Source organism: Arvicanthis niloticus, chromosome 1 (genome assembly GCF_011762505.2).
Source record: "Arvicanthis niloticus isolate mArvNil1 chromosome 1, mArvNil1.pat.X, whole genome shotgun sequence".
In the NCBI taxonomy this organism is placed as follows: Eukaryota; Metazoa; Chordata; class Mammalia; order Rodentia; family Muridae; genus Arvicanthis; species Arvicanthis niloticus.
The window spans coordinates 93,750,031-93,772,553 of record NC_047658.1 but is presented as its reverse complement, the minus strand read 5'-3'; the positions used below and the strand labels follow the sequence as shown (position 1 = coordinate 93,772,553).

At 42.1% G+C, this 22,523-nt stretch overlaps 1 protein-coding gene across 1 annotated transcript in view; it reads right to left on the bottom strand.

Moving 5' to 3' along the window:
* Positions 1–22,523, bottom strand: part of Sgf29 (SAGA complex associated factor 29) — a 31,925-nt gene that overhangs the window by 5,125 nt on the left and 4,277 nt on the right. The window contains exons 2-4 of the mRNA XM_034501686.2: positions 7,350–7,446; positions 3,990–4,065; positions 3,049–3,121 (exon numbers count right to left, since the gene is read on the bottom strand). Coding sequence (XP_034357577.1) covers positions 3,049–3,121; positions 3,990–4,065; positions 7,350–7,424 — 224 coding nt within the window. The 5' untranslated portion in view covers positions 7,425–7,446. The remainder of the gene's footprint in view (positions 1–3,048; positions 3,122–3,989; positions 4,066–7,349; positions 7,447–22,523) is intronic.

Sequence of the window (22,523 nt, the reverse complement as noted above, 5' to 3'; positions counted from 1 at the left end):
CTAATAGAGTAAGGAGTAAATAACACAGAGAAACTCCGAGGGCTGTTCCAAGTAGCAGAGGGAAAAGAGGAACCAGGGGCCTAGAGAGACCAGCCCAGCCCAGCTCAGTCCTGGCCCCAGGTTACAGGGACTCATTCCTATAAGACTGAAGCCATTCCCACTCTTGTGTTGTCCAGTAGCCTGGCCTCCAGAAGCCAATTTACAGGGGTTCCAGGCTGGCAGGCAAGCTGGCAGTACTTAGCATATAGCTTCTCCAGAAGCTTCTTTATCTCAGATCTTGTGAAATCTCACAGAGAAGGCTTCAATGTTAATCAGCAGGACAACTGCACTGTGGGTCACTTTTATTGTTTCTACAAACCCTTGGTAAAGATTTAGCTTGTGAGTGCTGGCACCCCAGAAAGCAAAGAATGACAGTCAGGAGGCCAAAGATATTGTGAAAGGCTGATGTTGCTGTGGGCCTGTTTAGAGAACACAGTTTTATGTCAGAAGTCCAAAGCTGCAGTCTACATGACATCAAAAAGAATCCAGCCCAATACTTCAGGACAAAAACAAAAGGATACTTGCATTAATAGTTAATGTGAAATGGGATATTCAAAACTGTCACAAAGCATTTCCCCACAAGACATTTGGTGATTACACAATGAAAAACAGAAACCTGGGAGATCCCACATTAAGCAATCAAATAGTATCTTGAGTCTTTTAATAGAAAGTTGTTACTGTGTTACAAACGCCTGCAGCTGAAGCCTCAAACCTGAATCTAGAAGTCAGGAAGCACTAAGTACACCCATGGGAGGGTCTAAGACAGAATAACTAACCTATAGCCTACAAAAGGTCAAGTCACAAAGGGATAAGAGAGACTGAAAACTGGACCAGATCAAAGACTGGAGACAAGACACTGAGCAATGGAGATCTGTACTAGAATAGGACCTGTCTCATGATGAAACATGAGTAAGTTTTCTCAGTCACAGTTTTATATCTGGACTGATGTCCTAATTTTGAGATGATTACAGTTTTATAATCATGTCTCAATATGATATATAATGAATATTAAAAATTTATATGATACATAAGAAACAGTGTTATGTTGATTATCATATCACCCAGTGGCATGGATTTGTCTGACTAGTTTGAGAGTACCCTGAGTGATCAAACCTGCTAGTCTCATCTCTTTGCTTGCTTTCTCTCTTCTAGCTGCTAGGTTGGAAAGATCTGGTTGGGTGTTTATAGGGTGACTATATTGTTTAAGAGCCTAAAAGCCTGAATTAGCAAAAAGATTTCAATGTAGGCCCATGTTTACCTAACAGCCGTCTAAGTGTTGACTGTTGGGTAAGTCATGCCAGACATTCCATACCAAACTCCTGTGAGTCTTCACTTAGCCAGCAGTCAGGAGAGGAAGGGGGAGCTTGCTTTTTACTCTAAAATGAACACCTGGGGGTGTAACTCAATGGTACAGAGCTTGCTTAGTATGTACAAGATGCTGGGTCCACTCCCCAGTACTACAAAAGGAGAAACACGAAAGCCAGAAAAACAAACACATGCAGTACTCTGCCTTATTCGAGCTCTACTAGCCCAGGTGAGTATTCTTCTACAGGAGTAGAACCCATCCATCTTCTGTTCTGTGCCCCAACCTCACATGTGGAGCCATGTCAGACCCCTCCATCCAAATTAGAAACCTTAGCAACCTGCAAGATCTTCCTGTCTACAAACTAGCTCCCAAATGAACCTCAAAAATTGCTGCTCTTGAACTATCCCACCTTGGGATATCACCTTGGGTTTAGTCTCTAACTGGCCTTGAATCCCACCCCAACCCTTCTTTTTATTGCAGCTTTAGGCTTTATTGGCTCCCTGAGCTGTGTAGGGCCAAGCTAGTTCTCATCTCACAGCTGGCGTCCTCAGGGCCCTCAAATGCAGCCATCACTAAAAACATCAGGCTAACGCATATTAGGAAGGCTTAAAGTTAATTCTCTGGCTACAACCTGCTTTAAAAAGTAGAAAGCCTGGCAGTAGTGGTGATGTATGCCTTTAATCCCAGCACTCAGGAGGCAAAGGGAGGCGGATCTGAGTTTGAGGCCAGCCTGACCTACAGAACAAGTTCCAGGACAACCAGGGCTACACAGAGAAACCCTGTCTTTAAATAAAAAAATCATAAAGAGAATTGGCTACACACAATACCACATTAACTGTAACTCCTGTCAGACTCCTGTGAGATATGTTCATTTAAAATAAGTGTGCTGTAGAGAGGCCCTGTTCAGCACCTAGCAGAATTCTGTGGACTTCTGCCTTAGAAACCATGTTGTATGGGTTTGGCAGATTTTATACTCCCTCTGATTCAGTTTCCTTGACAGTGAACTGGGACAATACTATAAACTGCAACAAGGAGTGGTCTGCGGGTCAAGTGAAGTAAATAAATACATGAGGTATTTGAGCCAGACATGGTGGTGCACATCTTCAATCCCAGTACTAGGGAGGCAAAAGAAGGCCAATCTCTGTGAGTTGGAGGCCAGCCTGGTCTATGTGGTTAGTTCTGGGTCAATGCTACATGGTGTGATTCAGTATCAAAAAAATTAAAAAAATTAAGACAGTACTTGGAATGGTACCAGGAGCACAGCCATGTTACCTAGTGATCCTTATAACCATTACAGGCTGCAATAGTCTATATTTCCACAGCAGGGGAGGGTCAGAATGGTTTGTAGAATCTGGCATTCTCACCACATAATCCCACTGTGTGTTTGTTCACGGTCCCACAGAGTTATTATCCTGATTTTAAGGACAAGGCAAGAGAGATTCAACTGACTGACTGCCAGGTCATATGACTAGGAAACTGTATGCGGGGACATGACATGCTTTATTGCCATCTATAAAGCAATAAGCTAAAGGGAAAGACAGGGTAATAAAACAAGGGCTGGGGAAGGTTCAGGCAACGGGAGAGGCTGAGCAGGACCCTCTGCACACACAGAAGGCAGTTGGGGCCATGGTCTCCAAGCATATGTGGTCCAGCCCCAGAGGACAGGGAACAGAGAGCAGCAGCACCCTGTGGGTGGTACTCACTTGCACTCGGCCTCCGCATCAGCCTTGGCGGTTGTGTAGAGGCCTCGAAGCTTTGTCCGGTAATAAGGAGAAACTGTAAACACAAGGATAAGGAGGTATGAGCAAGAGGAGGTGGCAGTATGTGGCCTTGATTCTAGGATACCAGAATCAGCTTGATGAGGCTTGGAGGCCAGGGCCTGTATTCTAGGCTTATATGAGTTTAAACATGCTCCCAGGAGGTTAGTAAGATGGCTTAGTATGGAGAGTACTTGTTTTGCTTGCAAGGAAAAAAGGCTAGGCATGCCAGATGTTGTATTTGTTTTAATCTCAGTACTTGCAGAGGCAGGTGGATATCTATAAGTTTAAGGCCAGTTTGGCATATACAATGAAATCTAAGATAGCCAGGGCTGCATAGTAGACTGTGTCTCCAAACAAACAAACAAAAAAATGAAAAGAGTGAATGGTGCCTAAGGAACAAACATGAGGTTGGTTGGCCTCCGCACATACACATCACATTTCCATATGGTAAATACACTACCATCATTCCTGAGAAGCACATTCTAACCTGTGACCTGTTATACCACGACACTTACTGGGAACAGTTACTGAGAAGAAGGATGAATTGTCCAAAACTATTCTAACTTAGAAAGCAGCAGGCACGGGGGGGGGGGGGGGGAACGCCACGGACGGACACGGGATGGACTCTGCTCTAAGGGTAAGTTCTTCTGCTTACAAGATTGTCTTTCTAGTCCTGAGCTGAGGGACTCCGGGGTCCTTTGGTGCAGGGCAGTCTGTCATCAGTCCTTGTCACTTTAGGTCATTCAGCCAAAAGGAATAATGACCCAAAAGAACAACTTTGGAATATACAGATACAGCAAAACTAGCTTTTGAGACACAGTAAGGTCCTGTTCCTAGCTGCAGCTCCTTCCCACCTCCTTCCCCTCCTGCCCTGAGTTACTCACTCTTGTTCTCTGTCTGCATTCGCTCGTGGGTTTTCTGGATGTTCACCAAGTTGTGCTCACTTCTCGAACGCTCTTCCTGTAAGAATAAGGTCAAGAGGCCATGAGGTAGACCTTTCACACTAACAAAAGCCCACTGCTTACATTACGGCTCCCTCTGTGTTACACTGTCCTGTGGGATCTGACAGACGCCTCAGGTATATCCCTACTGTCACAGTATTACACCCGAGAGTCCTGCCTCCCTAAATCTCCTCCACACTCCTGCTAACCTCGAGTCCCATTCCATGCTCCCAGGGCTCTGGCAATATCTTTGCACTTTCTCTAGTTTCCTCTTTTCTGGAATTGCCACACAATTGGAATGAAGCATATGTAACCTATTGGGATCTTTTACTGAGCAAATATGTGCCAGTATTTTATGACTCTTATTTTTCAGGGTATACTTATTACAATGGGTATTAATCTGAAAAGGAGTTTCTGGGAATTCCTCCCCGCTGGCTCACTGGACCATGTGATCTAGCAGAACAACCAGTATATGACTAAATGCCAATAAGTCATGCATGATGACACATGCCTTTCAGTCTAGTACTAGGGGGAGGCAGATAGGTCTGTAAGTTCTAGGCCAGCCTGGTCTACAGAGTTAGTTCCAGGCTAGCCAGGCCTATAGAGAGAGACACTGTCTCAAAACAAAACACACATACACTTCTTCTTCTTTTTGTTTTGTTTTGTTTTGTTTGTTTTTCGAGACAGGGTTTCTCTGTGTAGCTCTGACTGTCCTGGAACTAACTCTGTAGACCAGGCTGGCCTCGAACTCAGAAATCCGCCTGCCTCTGCCTCCCAAGTGCTGGGATTAAAGGTGTGCGCCACCACCGCCCAGCACACACACACACTTCAATGAGCAAATGTTTGGCAAGTCCCTGGTAATAATGAACAAAACAGCAATGACATGCCTAACATGTCATGTCACAGTATGCTACAGGCACAAACATATACCACTCTAAGATATTTTAAAATATAGGAGCCGGGTGGTGGTGGCCACCTGGTCTACAGAGTGAATTCCAGGACAGCCAGGGCTACACAGAGAAACCCTGTCTCGAAAAACAAAAACAAAAACAAAAAAAAAAAAAAAAAAAAAAAAGGAGATGGAGAGATGGCTCAGCACTGGACAAAGGTTCTGGATTTGATGACCTCTTCTGGCCTTTGGAGGCACTGGATATGCATGTAGAGAACCCATATCATAAAATAAAAATAAATCTAAAAAAAAAAAAAAAAAAGATTAGTGCACTAGGCAGATCCAATTCCCTGGTATTTACTCAGGACAAATTGTGGGTACATATAATTATCACCTTTTAGCACTGCAACGAGGCACTCTACATTTTTGGGTATGAAACACATACCCTTACTATACCCAGGCCACTGGCATACATATGTAACACGAGTGGCAGAGTAAACAGGGACAGAAATAGGCTTTGGGAAAAGACAGAAGATGGCCTGTGCACTGGGAAACAAGACTAATTGTGGCCAGTCTTCTGCTACTTTGTGGGTTTTCCATCCTTCTCCACCCCTTTTCTGCCACCCTTCCAATCCCCTAACACTAGACAGGAGAGAAAAAAGGATAGAGGAGAAAGGAAAGAGATCCCTGGATAAAGTCAGGAATCAGAAAGGGGGCACCGCTAAGGCTACCTTTTGTTGATTAGGGGCGTTGAGTTCCTTGAGACAAGTTAGATCTTCAAAGTCAGGATATCTTACTGTTTCTTCTTTGCGCTCAACTACACAACCAACAACAACCAATACCAACCAACAACCCACAACCCACCCTGACTCTTGGGGCCCTAGCATTTATATGTCCTCTGAAAAGTCCCCAAAGTTACAAATGTCACACAATTGCAGAAACTATCTGTAGCTGGCAAAATCACACCCCTGCTAGAGCACAAGACAAATCATAGTCAGCTGTTGTGGACAATCTGAAGTAGCCCCATATCCCATGACTGGGACTAAAATGAAAACATATTCTTACATTTCTGTTTTTTAAAGACACCAAAATTCCAAAATTGTCACTATAACAAATTCATGATAAATAATGAGCTTCATTCAGAGGAAACAATTATTAATTAGAATAAGATGATCAAAGTGAGTTCTTTTATAGGAAAAAGGCAAAGAATCTAAAAATCTAAAAATAATCTAAATCTAAAAATCTAAATCTAAAAATCTAAATCTAAAAATCTAAATCTAAAAATAATGAGAACCTCTTTAATCCCAGCACTTAGGAGGCAGAGGTAGGCGGATTTCTGAGTTCGAGGCCAGCCTGGTCTACAGAGTTCCAGGACAGCCGGGGCTACACGGAGTAACCCTGTCTTGAAAAACAAACAAAATAATAATAATAATAATAATAATAATAATAATAATAATAATAATAATGAGAATCTCTAGAGTCAGGCAGACACACCAAAAATGCTAAGCAACTCTAAAACCATCCATTGTGGGAAAAGAAGGGAAAAGAAAGGGCTTGACCCTGACCCAACAGAGCCAGTTAGGTATTTTGAACAGATAGGGGCCAGAGTTGCCATGAGACAAAGGCCTTCCATCCTAGCTTCTGCAGCCCATAGGCACACTGGGAGCCTTGTGGACCTCCAGTCCATGAGTGTCTCTGGGGTACTTGTAATATAGTGATGCACTGTGACTGTTCCTGACCCAGTAACAGAGCAGCCTAAGCTATGTCCAGACGTACAGTCAATACCCATAAGAATTACTCTTAAAACTCTGCCCATCTCAGAAGGTGGTAGACTCTAGTATATAACGCCATGGTAATCTATTTGATACAAGTTTATAAACTAAGGCAAGGTGACTGGCTTTATGTTCAACTAAGCTGCAGCTCAGAAATATGTGGTCATGGGCCAGGGTATTTAATTTAGGCAGTCCAGAGTTAACTAGCAGGTCTTGGTTGTCTAAACCCCACACATTCTAACGTGCTCTGCCATTTGACTAGACCCTGGAAGTTAATTCTAAATCTTCAGACTGTCTCCCCTAGTAAGAGCATCTATGTTTACTTAGAGTTTGGGAGTAGAGGAAGGAGAGGAGTAATGGCTAATGGGTGTGGGTTTAAAACTAATCACGGTTACAGTTGTACAACTAATGACTAAATGTCATTAAATTGTATGCTTTCAATGGCTGTCTTCCAAACAGCTGCTAAACAAAAAGAACCCTGAAATCTTGTACTTGACAGAAAACCCAACAGGAACTACAGTCAGACACAAGAATTCCTCCTTCCACCTCCTTCAGAGCCTCTCTTAGCTCATGCACTTGAGGTCTCTCTGTACAACCACACCTCCATACAGCTTAGTCCCACAGTCCAAGCTTTGCTCTTACCTGGGTTTGCTTGATTAGCTGATGGAGCTCTGTGAGAAGCTCTGCAATTCGAGAATCAGCAGACACAAGGGCCATGGGACGGGCCTGTGAAGGGCATCTAGTCAGAGAGGGAATAAAGAAGGGAAAGCAATCATTGCCTGCTAGGGGTTGAACTGTACTTCTGATAAGTAAAGTCCTAATCCTTGATGTATGTGAATGACCTATTTGGAAACAGAGCCTTTCCAGATATAAGTCAAGAGTAGAATAAAACCTTTATGAGGAGTGAGAGTGTCCCTAAAAGAAGAAGCAAACGCATGCAGAGGGAAGATGGCCGGCCATAGAACCACAGAGGCAGAGACTGGAGTGATGTGGCAAGCAAGTGATTGTTGGCTTTGAACTTGAGAGTTTTTGCCTTAGCTTTCAGAGTAGCCAGAATGACAGCCCAGGACCACCACACTCTACTTTAAATAAGACTTTATGTGAAGATGCTTTCCAAGTCAAAGGGACATTATTTTCTTACTAGAGAGGAAAGATAAATCACACACACACACACTCATAGCAAAGTAAATGGATTATGGTGCCATTATAATGAAAATAAAATGGTTTTATTTAACAAAAAGTAATTAGAAAGATAAAAACAACAATAAAAGATAAAAAGAGAAAATCAGGACTAGGTGAAGACACATTTAAAATAAAGGCTGACTGGAATGAGAAAATTGGAGGGTGAGGGAGAGCTGCTGGAATCTACTGCCTCTCAGTAGAATTGTTCTGGAGCCAGGCATGGGTTAGATATTTGCAATTTCACCTACTCAGGTAGCCAAGGGAACTTATGTCAGAAGCCATCTAAGAAAGACTATAGCAAGCAAGTTTTCTGGAGGTAGCCTACTATTTTGCATGTCTGTAATCAGTGAGCTCTGAGAATGTAGGGTCCTTAGAGACTTCATCCCAGGATTGTTTCTCACTGCTGATATGCCTTTCCTGTCACTGTTACATAGCCTAATGGTTCCTGGGCATCAGCCTACCCTATTGGGCAAAATTCCTCCAGATCAACATAAAGATGAACTTTCATAAATTAATGCTATTTAGATGAATTAATAACTTTATAGAATTCCTGATTTAATTAAAATAATTTTGGAAAGAAAGTTTAAAGAGATGGTCTTAGTTGTTTTGCCAGAAAGATATAATAAAGAATCAAGAATAGAATGTGCCTCCCCCTCCTCATAGAATAGTAAGTAAAGGCTGAATAATATGGAATACAATGAGCTTTCATAAGTTACACTAAAAAGAAAAATAGGCTTGGGACAAATTTGTGACCAAGGACAAACATTCATTCTAGGTCAGGTCCAAGGATGAAGCCACAGGTGTGCACTATGATAAAGCAAGGACATGTGAAACTGTTGCTTTGAACTTATATGAGTTTACAGAATGAAACACTGCTTTGAACATACTATCAGCATCCTTCTGTAACTTCCCTTTCATGTAACATTTTATCTATGAGATAGTTTTATAGCCGGGCAGTGGTGGCGCACTCCTTTAATCCCACCCAGCACTTGGGAGGCAGAGGCAGGTGGATTTCTGAGTTCGAGGCCAGCCTGGTCTACAGAGTGAGTTCCAGGACAGCCAAGGCTAACAGAGAAACCCTGTCTCTGTGGGGAGCCGACAGAAGGTGGCTATCATCCTTGCAGCCACCTTGAGCCATATACCCTGATAAGAGATTTGATTACATTAGCCTGCAACAGCTGAGCACACTCTGATAACATCTTGCTTTAGATACCCAGGATTTTCCCTTGGGTGAGACCTAAAGGTGTGTGACTTAAGGATGTGACTTAGAGATCAGATTTAGAGACAAGACCTAAGGGCATGATTAAAGGCGTGACTTAGAGGCGTGGCTTAGAAGTGAGACATATAGAAGGCGAGAGGCAGACAGGAGAGTTCAGAACAATTTGGAGGAACAGGGAATCAGACACTTCAGAGAGTACAACTTGGAACTAGGAGTAGGAATTAGGCACTTGAGTCTTGGCACTGGGAGGAAGAGCTTAGAATTAGACATTAGGCACTTAGCACTTGGAAGAAGGAACTAGGAACTAGGGACTAGGAACTCAAGACTTGGGACTTGGAGAGAAGAGAGACTGAAGAATAAACGGGATTGAATCACACTCTGTCTAGTCTCCATTCCTCTCGAGTCCGTCCTCACTCTCTCTCTCTCTCTTGCTGAACCCTGACTCGCAGACCGGAGCAGCTTGGGGAAGTGCAGGCTCTAACAATTTAGCCCCCAAGGCTTTTGGCAGTGTGGGTTCCAACACTGACAGAGCGGTCTGAGACACTTGGGCCTCCAAACGTGGGGCAGCTCGGGCCACAACATGTCTCGAAAAACCAAAAAAAAAAAGGGGGAAAAAAAAAGAGATAGTTTTATAAAGAGCTTTTGTCTAAGAAGGTATACATTGCCAGAGAGAAGAAATAAAGTGTGGCATTTAGGGCTCATCAACCAAATGTATATATTTATGTATCTGTCTATATATATGTACATATATACATGTGTGGGTATATGTGCATGTATATAAATACGCATGAACACTTGTGGAATTGTTGAGACAGGTGAATGGGTCGGGCCAAAATGTGTGTGTGAGTGTGTGTATGTGTGTATATGCATCTATGTATTTGTGTGTGTCTGTGTGTACACATGACCTTTTCTCTATCTTTTCCTTTCTTAGTGCCTCACAAAGAGTTAACTAACTCCAAGCCTCTCACCTGGACAGTGAGGGCCCCTTGAGTCAGATTTCCTGTTGCTATCAGCAGGAGTTTATTGCCAGGAGCCAACAGCTTTTGGCAGTGCAAAGACAAAGAGTTAAGGACAGAAAAATTGTCAAAAATAAAGCAGCTTTGGCCAGTCGCTGACTCCATACTTCTCTAATGCCTTCCTCAGGAAATTGGGTGCTGGCAACCTTACTTCAAATACTGGAGTGTAGCTAAATGGTAGAGTGCTTGTCAAGTGTACACAGGCCCTGCATTCAAACCCTAGCACCAGGACAAGGGAAAAAGGGGAGAAAAAGACTGTAATGTGACACCACCCTGAGCAGAAAGATGCACAACCTAGCGAAATCCTAAGGAGGCAAGGGGCAAATGCCTTCATGTGCATTCTTTGCATAAAGTCATCCACTGCAAGATAACCAGAAGCATCCTAATGCTCCAGCCAATTCCTCGGCATTCTCTGAGTTCAGAGAGGCAGACGACTATGTGGGATAAAGACAAAAGACAAGGTTCAACATGAAAAAGGACCTGGTACAAGAGGAGCCTCTTCTTCTGAGTGCTCGAAACACACAGAACATCTTTCTAGGCATTGGCATTTTTACAAAGAAACTGGGAGAGCTGTGGAACAACCCACTGCAGATGACAAGCAGCCTTTAGAAAAACAGGATGCTGAGCTCAAAGAATAAGAGTCATATTGCTGCCTACTGAGCTTAAGGGGGGGGGGGGAGGAAGCAGGTTGGAGAGATGGCTCAGTGGGTGTAGTTGTTTGAATATGCTTGGCCCAGGGAGTGGCACTATTAGGAGGTGTGGCCTTGTTGGAGAAAGTGTGTTACTTTGGGGGTGGGCTTTGAAACCTTCCTCTTAGCTGCTTGTAAGTCAGTCTTTTTCTGTCTGCCTTTGGATCAAGAGGTAGAACTTTTGGCTCCTCCAGCCCATGTCTGCCGAGATGCTGCTGGGATCTTCAGCACCAGCTGACCAGACACCATAGATTCTTAACTCAAATGCATTACACAAACTGTCCTGAACATCTTTGAGAGGCTCTCAAACTTTAAAACCAGGCCTCCATCATCTGCATTTCTCCAGAACTCTTCAAGCTCCACAGAACAGCCCACTAAGCTCTAAGTACTCAACAGCTTTTCCTGCTCCAAGTTCCAATGTCCTCCCACAATCCTCCCCAAGACAGTATGGTTAGGGTCTGTTACAGCAATATTCTACTTCTAATACCAATTTACTCAGTTAGGGTTTCTTTTGCTGTGATTAAAAAAATGCCCTCATCAAAAGCAACTTAGGTAAGAAAAAGTATATTTTAGCTTACAGTCCATGATGAAGAAAAGTCAGGCCGGGAACTTAAGGCAGAAACCTAGAATCAGGAACTAAAGCAGAGGCCCTGGAGGAATAAAGCTTATTGGATTGATTCCCAAGGCTTGCTAAGCCTGCTTCCTTATACATCCCAGGGCTATCTTCCTGAGCTTGGCAGTCCCACAAGAGGGTGGGCCCTCCTACATCAGTCACTAATACTCCACAGGTTTACCTACAGGCCAATATTACAGAGGTATTTTCTCAATTGAGTTTCCTTCTCAAATGACTGTAGCATGTGTCAAGTTCAACAACAACAAAAAATACAAAAAACAAAGCCAAAAACCAAACCAAAAAAGCCCAGGTACTCAAATGTACCTCCATCACTTCATGGCAGACAAGTTTTGGGGCCAGCTCTCCCTAACTCATGCCCTTGGGGGTGCCTTACCAGCACCCTTGCTACATGGGCTATCAAGATGGCATGGCAGCACCAGGAAAGAACATCTAGACTGATGAAAAGAACACAGAGACCAAAAACTGATATTGGGGCTGGGAAGACGGCTCAGCAGTTAAGAGCACTGGCTGTTCTTGAAGGGAACCCTAATTCAATTCTCAGCACCCACATGGCAGCTCACAACTGTCTGTAACTCCAGTCTCAGGAGACTCCATGACCTCTCTGACTTCCTTGAGCACCAGGAACACATAAGATGAACATACCTGTAGACAAGATAGCCATGCACATAAAGTAAACAAAAGTAAAATAAAATTAATCTTCACATCCATGGGTGATTTTCAACAAAGAATGCAATAACTCAATGGGGAGAAAATAAGTGATGCTAGGGACTATAAAATTAACTTTTATTCTCCTGATGTAATTGTTGTCTCCAAAGCTTTCTGCCTCCGTCTGTTAACCCAGGCCTAGTCCTGGAAGCTTCTAGCCTCCGCACAATATAATCTAGGCCTACAACATTCTGAGACTCACTGCTGAATAAGCTCACCCTTTCTAGCTCTTTCCAAACTCTGGCTGGCTGCTTCAATTCAGCTGTACTAAGCTCAAACTCTCCAAACTATTCAAACTGGCTTCTCTCAGTTCCTTACTGAATTGCTTTGCTTTGACCTCAAACTAACTCTAGTAATCTTTTCTAATCTTCTGGCTCCTTCTCATTTTCTGGTTTGTTCTGTCTTCTTTCTTTAACCTGTGTCTATAAAACTCTCCCAGGAATAATGCTTCCTCCCTTTTTTTTTTTCTTTCCCTCTCTCTGTGCTCTCTTAAGTAGCTTCCCTTTTCAGTCTCATGGGCATATCCTATCTCTGATTCATTCTGTCAAATCTTTCTTGATCCATCACTCTTTCTGCTGTTCAATTAGACATCACTTTCAAACATGGTGCTTCCTTCTACAAACTAATTTTACCTTCATTGTTTGGGATTAAAGATGTGTACTAAAGGTTTTTTAGTATAGGTTTTTTTGAGTAAAAACAGGATCTTGGAGTTCAGTGTGATCAAATATCCTGCAACAAGGGACTAAAAATCAGAATACAGAAGAATGGATTTAGATTGGTAGCTGAATAAAACTGACAACAACAAAAATAAATGATAGGAAAATAAAATTTCTGAAAGATACACAGCTTCCTATCACTGTGAAAAACTGCTCAATATAATTAACTTATAAGGCAGAAAAGTTTATTTTAATCCAACTTCAGAATTTCAGCCGGGCGGTGGTGGCGCACGCCTTTAATCCCAGCACTTGGGAGGCAGAGGCAGGCGGATTTCTGAGTTCGAGGTCAGCCTGGTCTACAGAGTGAGTGCCAGGACAGCCAGGGCTACACAGAAAAACCCTGTCTCAAAAAACCAAAAAACCAAAAAAAAAAAAAAAAGAATTTCAGTCCATGGTCACGTGACTGTTTTGCATCTGTGATAGCGTAATACATCATGGTGGGGAACATAGGACACAGGAGGTCTGCTCACTTCATGTCAGTCAGGAAACAGAAAAGGTGGAAGGAGCTGAGGTCCAAATACTCTTTTCAACTGTGCCTTGGTTCTTTCTTCCTGAATGACCTAATTTACTTCACTAGCCCTGTCCTGTGGGGAGCCAACAGAAGGTGGCTATCATCCTTGCAGCCATCTTGAGCCATATACCCAGACAAGAGACTTGTTTACAACCGCCTACAACAGCTGAGGACACTGATAACATCTTGTTTTAGATACCCAGGATCTTCCCTTGGGTGTGTGAGACTTAAAGGTCTGACTTAAAGGTATGATTTAGAGACAAGACTTAAGGGCATGACTTAAAGGCATGACTTAGAGACAAAACTTAAAGGTGTGTAAAACATATATGTGTAAAACATATAAAAGGCGAGAGGCAGACAGAAGAAAGCAACTAGGAACTAGAGACTTGGACTAGAGAACTTGAGACTTGAGTCTTGAGACTTGGAAAAAGAACTTGGAATGAGGAGAAGGACTTGAGACTTATTACAGCTGGAACTGAGACTTGATACCTGAGACTTTGTTGGAACTAGGGACTTGGAGAGAAGAGAGACTGAAGAATAAATGGGATTGAATCACACTCTGTCTGGTCTCCATTCTTTGTGTCCGTCTCTCTTGCTGAACCCCGACCCATGGACCAGAGCAGCTTGGGGCAGTGTGGGCTCTAACAATTTAGCCCTCAAGGCTTTTGGTAGTATGAGTTCTAACATTGATAGAGTAATCCGCAACATTTTGGCCCCCAAACGTGGGGTAGAGCGGTCCATGACACTGTTCTATATAGTCAAACACACTTTCATGTTTAAATGAGTGAGCTTATGAAGTATGTGGCAAGCAAAAACAAAAGAATAGCAGGTAGAAGCAGCAAGCAGCAAAACATCATCAAATGTATTCATTCTCAAAACACCCAGAAGACAACTGGAGGTGTCCAATTGACAGAGCAAACACAAGGTGCTTACAAATACCAGACACTCACTGGGCAAGCTAAGGCAGTTGGCTGAAATTCCTGATTGAGTGTTTCTCTCATGAATGAGCTTCCCATGGCTGCTCAAGGTTCCTACTGCAGGGAATTATAGATGATAGGATAAACAACAGTAGCCTCTGTAAAAAATGGTTCACCTTCTAGCTGCTCTGTTCTCTCCCTGTCACAGGGTTAGAGAGGCCAGCCCATCTCCAGACAAGGGAACTTAGAGGGCAATGAGACAAACATGCTTGGGTCTGAAATGGAGGGTCCCCGACTCTAGAGCCAGCCTCTCAGTAAGCTCGAACAGCTCATGACAACTGACCAATGTACATTATAGGCCCTACTTCCTAATGGTTCCATCCCCTCCCGAGACACTGAAAACCAAACCTTTAAGATGTGGGCTTTTATGGAGACATTCAACAGAAATACACACTTGCAATCTCAGTACATAAAGGATCAACCAAGAAGACTGCAAGTTCAGGGCTCTAGCCAGACCTTGTAATTAAATAAATATCAATCAATCAATTTAGCTAGCTAGCTAGCTAGGAATACTGGTGTACACCTTCAATCCTGGCACTAGGGAGGCCAGCCAAGTTAGTTTGTATAAGCACACATGTTTAAAAGTAATGTCAAATTTCGTAGCAGTGAGACCCTGCTCAAATAACAAAACAGAAAAAAGATCTAATCTATGGTTATATAAATAGCCAACAAACAAGAACATTCTCCCCTTTAAAAAAAGAAAAAAGCAAATAAATAAAAAATTACAAGAAGACCCCAGTGCAGCAGTCTGTCTGTCTGTAATCCCAGCTACTTAGAAGGCTAAGACAGGAAGAACTGGAGTTTGAGGTTAGTCTCAATTCACAGCAATACTCCGTCACAAAATCAAAAGCAAAAGAAGGATGAGGTATTTAGTTTACTAAGTTCTGCTTTGCTAAGTAAACTTCTGCTTAAACTGTCTTTTGATTGAGTGTTCCAGGCCCTACTCAAAGCAAGCATCTTTCTGAGTCTTGGTACATGGGCCAGAGTACCAGATCTAAACGAGGAAAGTACTGTCTTTGGGTGTAGTGACATTTAAGAATTCTGAAATTTTGGTTTCTTTAAAAACAAAAATATTATAAGAATGTGTTTCCATTTTAATCCCAGGTGTGGGCATGTGAGGCTGCTTTGGAATGTCCACAACAGCTGTCTATGATTTGCCTCATGCTCTAGCAGAGGCATAGTTTTGCCAGCTGCAAATAGCTTCTTCGATTGTGTGACATTTGGAATTCTGGGAAGTTTTCACAGGGTATATAATGCTAGACCCCTGATAGGTAGGCTAGGTGGTTGTTGGTCCTTTAGGGAAGTTGGCTGTGGTTTGTCAGTAGCCATGATTAAAGAAGAAACAAAAGGTTTTAAAAAAAAAAGATTCAATTCCTATCTCTCTATTCTTATTTCTCTCTTATCTAGCATTAGGGGGTAAAGCTTAGGGGGACAAGGGGTGGTAAAAATAACCCACAAAGTAGCAAACACCAGTTATTAGTGGTGCCCAACATGGGGCTCAAAAGTTAAGGATAAAAATGGGAAATTTAATTTCAAATATCAAAGAGGAAATGGAAGGGAACAAAGGAATGGAACTTTTTTTTTTTCAAGAAGCCAGCAAAAAATTTATTGTGGCAGCTACCATTGGAATATCCCTTGCATTGCTCCTGGGGAAGATTTTTTTTTTTTTTTTTTTTTTTTGTATATTTTGTTTCAAAAAAGTTTGGAAGACTGGCTGAGCAGTTGGGAAAATGTTGGGTGGAAATGGAGGGGCCTGAGAAACAAACAAGAAAATGGCTGAAATGGAAAAACAAAAGGGGTCACTTCTACTCTCTCTTTTCTGAAAGGGTTGCAGAGTTGGCTGTACAAAGTGAGAGGTTGTGGGTGGAGATGAAAGCTCCTGGTGATTGAGCAAGAGAGTGGTTGTTTTTCACAGGAGAAGAGAAAGAAACTGCCAGAAGATGGTTGGCTCAGAGAAAAGCTGAAAGAACAAGAGGACAGTCTGATGAAACAGCTCATTTCAAAAGAAAGGACTAATTTTAAACCAAACATGAAGCCAAAATTAGAAAAGGGGCAGCCTGGAGTTATCAGAGCACCATCAGCTTTCCCAGTAGTAGTACAACATATGCTTGGTAATGGTGTGGAACAAGATTATGACAAGAGAGAATGGTGTCTGGTAGAAATGATAATATCTAAGGTATTTTAAAGAGGCCATGATTTCATATGAGATCTACTTGCCTTATGTGAAACAAATTCTAAATAACTGGGCTACTCAAAATAGAATTATTCCCCAAGGCTGGAAGGGACTATAACAGCTCTACTAGAGGCCAGTCCAATGGTTAACATAGTAGAGAGAAGAAGCCAAAAATATTGAACAGCAAAATAGAGTGAGGGAAATGAATAAAAGATCAGTTGCTAGGTGAAGGGCGGTACTCTTGTTATATAAGAACAGATTCAATTGATGATGCTACTATAGAACAATATCACTCTGTGGCTTTAAGAGCTTGAGACAAAGTTGAGGAGCCCAGGAAAAATTCCACCTTGTTTACAGAGATTATACAAGACTCTGGAGAAGGCTTTACTGATTTTCGCCCCCAAAGATTAGTCTCAACTGTAAACAAAGTCCTATCAGACCCTGAAGCAAAGCAGTTGATAGAGTCTGAAATCCAAATACTGAGGGTAAAAATGTCTGAAAATCTGAATACAACTTATTAGACCATTAAAGGTGTGAGCAGTGCCTGTGGATAAGGGATATAACCAAAACTGGTTCTAACCTGTACCATGCTAATCGGTCAAGCTAAAGGTAGAGGTCTCCAATATCAAAATTGTTTCAATTGCTGGAAATATGGTCATTTACAAAGAGACTTAAGTGACTGTGACCAAACCAAAAGCCTCAGATCTCAAAATGCCTGGTGCATTAACAGAGAGAAATACAGTACTCTGCATTGGAAAAGCAAACAAGCCATTTCTAAGAGCAAGTTTTCCTAAATCTCAAAGAGAAAGGCTTTCTGAGGTGTGTATTCAACATAGCAAAGGCTGCCATTGGGTTCAAGACCGAAGACCCAAAAGAGATATTCAAGGTAATTTCTTAATGTTGGGAAATGGCCTTGGAGGCCTGGCTCAGGGCCCTGAAGCAAAAATCACCAGCCATTTCAGCCAAGGAGTAACATGTAGACTGAAAAATTTTCACTTAGCATTGGAGATTTAATGCACACTACTGCAGGCAGTGGGGGCTCTAGACTAGGCCACAGATTGGACTCTATAAAGATGTGTTAACATCAGAATGGAAGCCAGTGAAAATTTTGCATTGAGGACACAAATTTACTTATATGACCACAGGAAATGAAAAGCTGCGGATACCATCAAAACTGATAAAGATTAGAGAGCAGTAGAAGTCTCCTGAAAACCTTGGCCACTGACCTGAAAAGTGCTTAATTGGAAAATGTCTGTTTATAATTTCCCACTATACACAACACAATTAATGGCTTAAAACAGAAGGGGGGAAATGTAGTGAGAATTCTGAAATTTTAGTTTCTAAAAAAAAAAAAAAAAAAACGAGAAATACTATAAAAATGTGTTTTTGTTTTAATCCCAGGCATGGGGATATGGGTACTTCTTCGAACTGCTGTAGCAGCTGGCTATCATTTATCTCGTACTTTGGCAAATGCATGGTTTTGCCAGCTGCAGATAGTTTCTGCAATTGTGTGATATTTGTAATTCTGGGAACTTTTCAGAGGGTAAATTTGAGGCCCCCAACAGGGGAAGTCAAGTGGTTGTTAGTCCTTTACAGAGGTTGTTTACGGTTTGTAAGTAGCTGTGGTCAAAAGTAGTCAAAGAAGAAACAAAAGGAAAGAAATTAGATTCAGGAATTTTCCTGGGGGTGGGGAGGATAAAGGATGGGGAAAAAGAACTCACAAAGTAGCAAAGACTGCTACATCTGTTAGGAGGAGGGGCCAGGTGCAACAATTTATCCTTCAACTCCCACAGGACATCTAAGAATTTCAGTAAGGTAGGAGCCCCTTGAATTTTGGTTGCACTTACTTCCCATCCTCTGATGCACATATGGGTTACCAACAAGTTCAAAGTAGTTGCTACTTCCTGCTTACTTCGTCCAAGCAGCATAATGTCATCAATACTGTGAGCTAATGTAATATTTTATGGAGAGACAGAAAATGAAGATCCTTTCTAAGTTATGATACTGTTAAGGGACAGCTGACTTCATTTTTCTTTGTAGTTAAAAACAATGTTAGATTTTGATCATATCCTTAGCTAAAGGTCAACTTTTTTTTTTTTTTTTTTGTTGCTGTTGTTCTTTCTCAATACTCTTGTAAATTACACATTATAAATTGTTTCCATTGTTCTGAGAATTGACTAATCATAATGTTTCATGGTATGTTAACTGTCTGACCATAAATCCATAACAGGTAACTTTCCCATGATCATAAAAATAACTGCAAAATTCCAATTTGGGGTGGGGAGTTCGAGACTCTCTCTCTCTATATATATATATGGTTTCTCTCTATAGCCCTGGCTGTCCTGGAACTCACTCTGTAGACCAGGCTGGCCTAGAACTCAGAAATCTGCCTGCCTCTGCCTCCCAAGTGCTGGGATTAAAGGTGTGCACCACCACTGCCAGCAAAATTCCAATTTTTAATCACTTACTCACCTACCAAGGAGAACTAAGTTTGGCCTGGTTGTAAAAATAGAATTTTACCTTGCAACATCTTGGTGTTAGCTCTTGATTTTTAGCACTATAACAACACAGGGCTGGAGAGTTAATACATCCCTGAGGTAAAACTGTAAAAGTATATTGCTGGCTTGTCAACTGAAAACAAATTGCTTCTGGTGGTCATTATGACCAGATGCCGAGAAAAAAGCATTTGCTTGATCAATAGCTGCATACGATGTGCCAGGAGACGTGTTGATTTGCTCAAGTAAGGACATCACATTGAGCTCATTCCTTCAAGGAGACAAGACCTAAGGGGAGCCCCCTTTCCCCACACACACACCTGCCACACTAGGAAGCCAGAATAGACTTAAACTCACAATTCTCCCTCAGCCTCCCAAGTGCTGGAATTACAACTGTGTGAAACTGTACCCATGTTTTTTAAGATAAGATCTTTATATCTTTGTGGGCCCCTTAAACCTTTGGGCTGATGTAATCCACATAGCTCAGCCCTAGAGGAGCCAGTATTATGCCGTGCACCACATGATGCAGCTTACACAAGCTTTTATACTGATGCATATTTTTATTTTCCAAGTCTATTCTCAGGAGTAGAATTATAGGATCACTTGTGTCTAGCCTTCAGAAGAACAACCTGGTTATTTTCACAGTGGGTGTGCCATTTTACTAACAGCAATGAGATTCTAAAATGTCTGCATCTATGCCAATATACACTGCTGTCTTTTTGCTATTGTCATCCTAGTCTGATATGGTATCTCACCACTGTTTTGTTTGTTTTGGTTTCTTTTTGTGCAATGTAAGGACTCAGATAATGACACAGGTCTTCCACAAACGAAAAATTGTGTTGTAAAAACAGCTTACCTTGCAGACCTCGTTGAAGTCATGTCTCCAAGACTCAGTTTGGAGGAAAAAGAAATTGTACTTCCTAAATATTTAAGACATGTGCTTCCAACAACACAGTTCAGTAATAAAAAGAGAAATAAAGTAAACTCAGAAAGGGAGAAAGGGCAGTTTGCAAGACGAAGGTAATATAAGTGATCACTAATCGAATGAATAGATTATTCCATTATCATTAGCCATTAGGGACTTGCAAATCAAAGCAACCAGGGCCAGAGAAGTAGTACACTGGTGGGGCATTTAGCTGTCCTGGATCTCATTCTGTAGACCAGGCTAGCCTAAGAGATCTGCCTGCCTCTGCCTCCTGAGTGCTGGGATTAAAGGTGTGAACTACAATGCACAACTCTATTTTTAATATTTAATTGTATATGTGCCTGAGTGTGTGTGTACCACATGCACCTTCGGAGATCAGAAGAGGAGTCAGATTCCCTAGAATTGGAACTAGAAACAGTTCTTAGCTGCCAAGAGAGTTCTGGGAACAGAAACCCCAGTCCTTGTCGAGAACAAGTGTTCTTAACTGCTGAGCCACCTCCCCAGCTCCTATAACGTTTTTAACACAGCCATCATTCATTTTCACATAAAGAATATGTACCAGGAAAAATAAAGAGAGAGCCCAGAGTAGTGGTGCACACCTTTAATCCCTGCGCTCTAGGCAGATCTGGTGAGTTCAAGGTCAGCCTGGTCTAGAGCTACAAAGTGGCAAAATGGGATCTGTTACAAAAAAAAAAAAAAGTATAAACAGTCATGATGGCATGCCTATAATCCCACACACATAGGAAGCAGGGACAGAAGTAACTTGACTTCAGGGCCAACTGGGGCTATCAAATAGCAAGACCTTGCCTGAATCTGACTATCTCCAAAATTCAAATTTCAAAAAGTCTCAAGAGTCTAGTTATGGGGCTGCAAAGATGGCTCATCAGTTAAGAACATTTGCTGCTCTCTTAGGTAGGGTTTTATTGCTGTGAAGAGACACCATGTCCACAACAACTCTTATAAAGGAAAAATTTAACTAGGGCTGGCTTACAGTTTCAGAGGTTCAGTCCATAATCATGGTGGGAAGCATGGCAACATGCAGGGAGACATGGTCACAGAGGAGCTGAGAGTTCTACAACTTGATCTGCAGGCAGCAGAAAGGGACTATGTGTCTCACTGAACATGGCCTGAGCATATCATATAATTCAATGCTAGTCTCCACAGTGACACACTTCCTCCAACAAGGCCACACCTCCTAACAGTGCCACTCCCTATGGCCAAGTTTTCAAACACATGAGTTTATGCAGGCCATATCTATTCAAACCACCACAGGCACTCTTGCAGAGGAACTGGGTTCAGTTCCAGTATCCATATGACAGCTTACAACTATAACTCAGTGCCAAGAGATCAGACATCCTCTTCTGGCCTCCAAGGGCACAAAACACACATGTTATGCATATATATAAAGTAAAACACTCATACACATAAATAAATCTTGAAAGAGAAAAATGTCTAGTTTTGCAAGGCATGGTGGCATGTGCCTTTAACTCCAGCACTCTGGAGAAAGACGCAGGCAGGTCTCTGTGTATTTAAGGCCAGCCTGGTTTTTACAAAGCAAGTTCCAGGTCAGTTAGGAGAATATAGTCAAACAGTCACATGCTCCATTTATCCCAAGGCTATGGCCAATCAAAACTTCTGGAAAGTGCCTAAACCCTGCATTTAAACTTTATTCTTGTTTTATGTTTTTATTTTTGTTTTGAGACATAGTCTTAGTATGCAACTATGACTGTCTTGGAACTTTAGACCTAGAACTCACAGAGATTCACCTGCTTCTGCTTCCACAGTGCTGGGATTAAAGGTGTGTGCCACCATGCAGAGCTTATTTTATTGCTTTTAGAGACAGTGCTTCACTGTGCAGTCCAGGCTGGTACTGAACTCACATTTCTCCAGGCTCAGCCTTCACAGTAAACTTCTGTTCTTGCATCTGTCAGTCATGCACATGACGAACTGTTTCACTAACAGCTCTCCCATTAGATGACAAGCCTAGAGTATACAGGCTGCTACTCTAGTCATCTTTCTGTTCTGCACAGGCCTTGGCACATACTGCTGTCATATCAGATTTACTGAATGGAGCTGAGTCCTGAACACCCCCTAGAGCAGTCTTTCAGCTTAGAACATTGAAACAGGTTCAAAGCTGAGCGACCCAAGGTCTCCACTGTCTCCATGGTAAGGTAAATACTAACATCTTCTGTAAGAGACTATCTACTCCTCAATCCCCATGCACCATAGGAAGTGGCACTGTTAGGAAGTGTGGCCTGGTTGGAGGAAGTGTGTCACTGTGGAGACTGGCATTGAAGTATATATATATGCTCTGGCCACGTTCAGTGAGACACATAGTCCCTTTCTGCTGCCTGCAGATCATGTTGTAGAACTCTCAGCTCCTCTGTCACCATGTCTCCCTACATGAAATTACACCCTACATAATTCCATTCAGTAGCATTGCCAATTATCTAAGACATAAAGGATATGCAGTAGTAAAAGTAAAACAATGCAGAATGGACACAGATATTAAATAAATATAACCATCTGCCAAAGAATGCCACATCAGCAAAAAACTGACTGAACATGACAGTG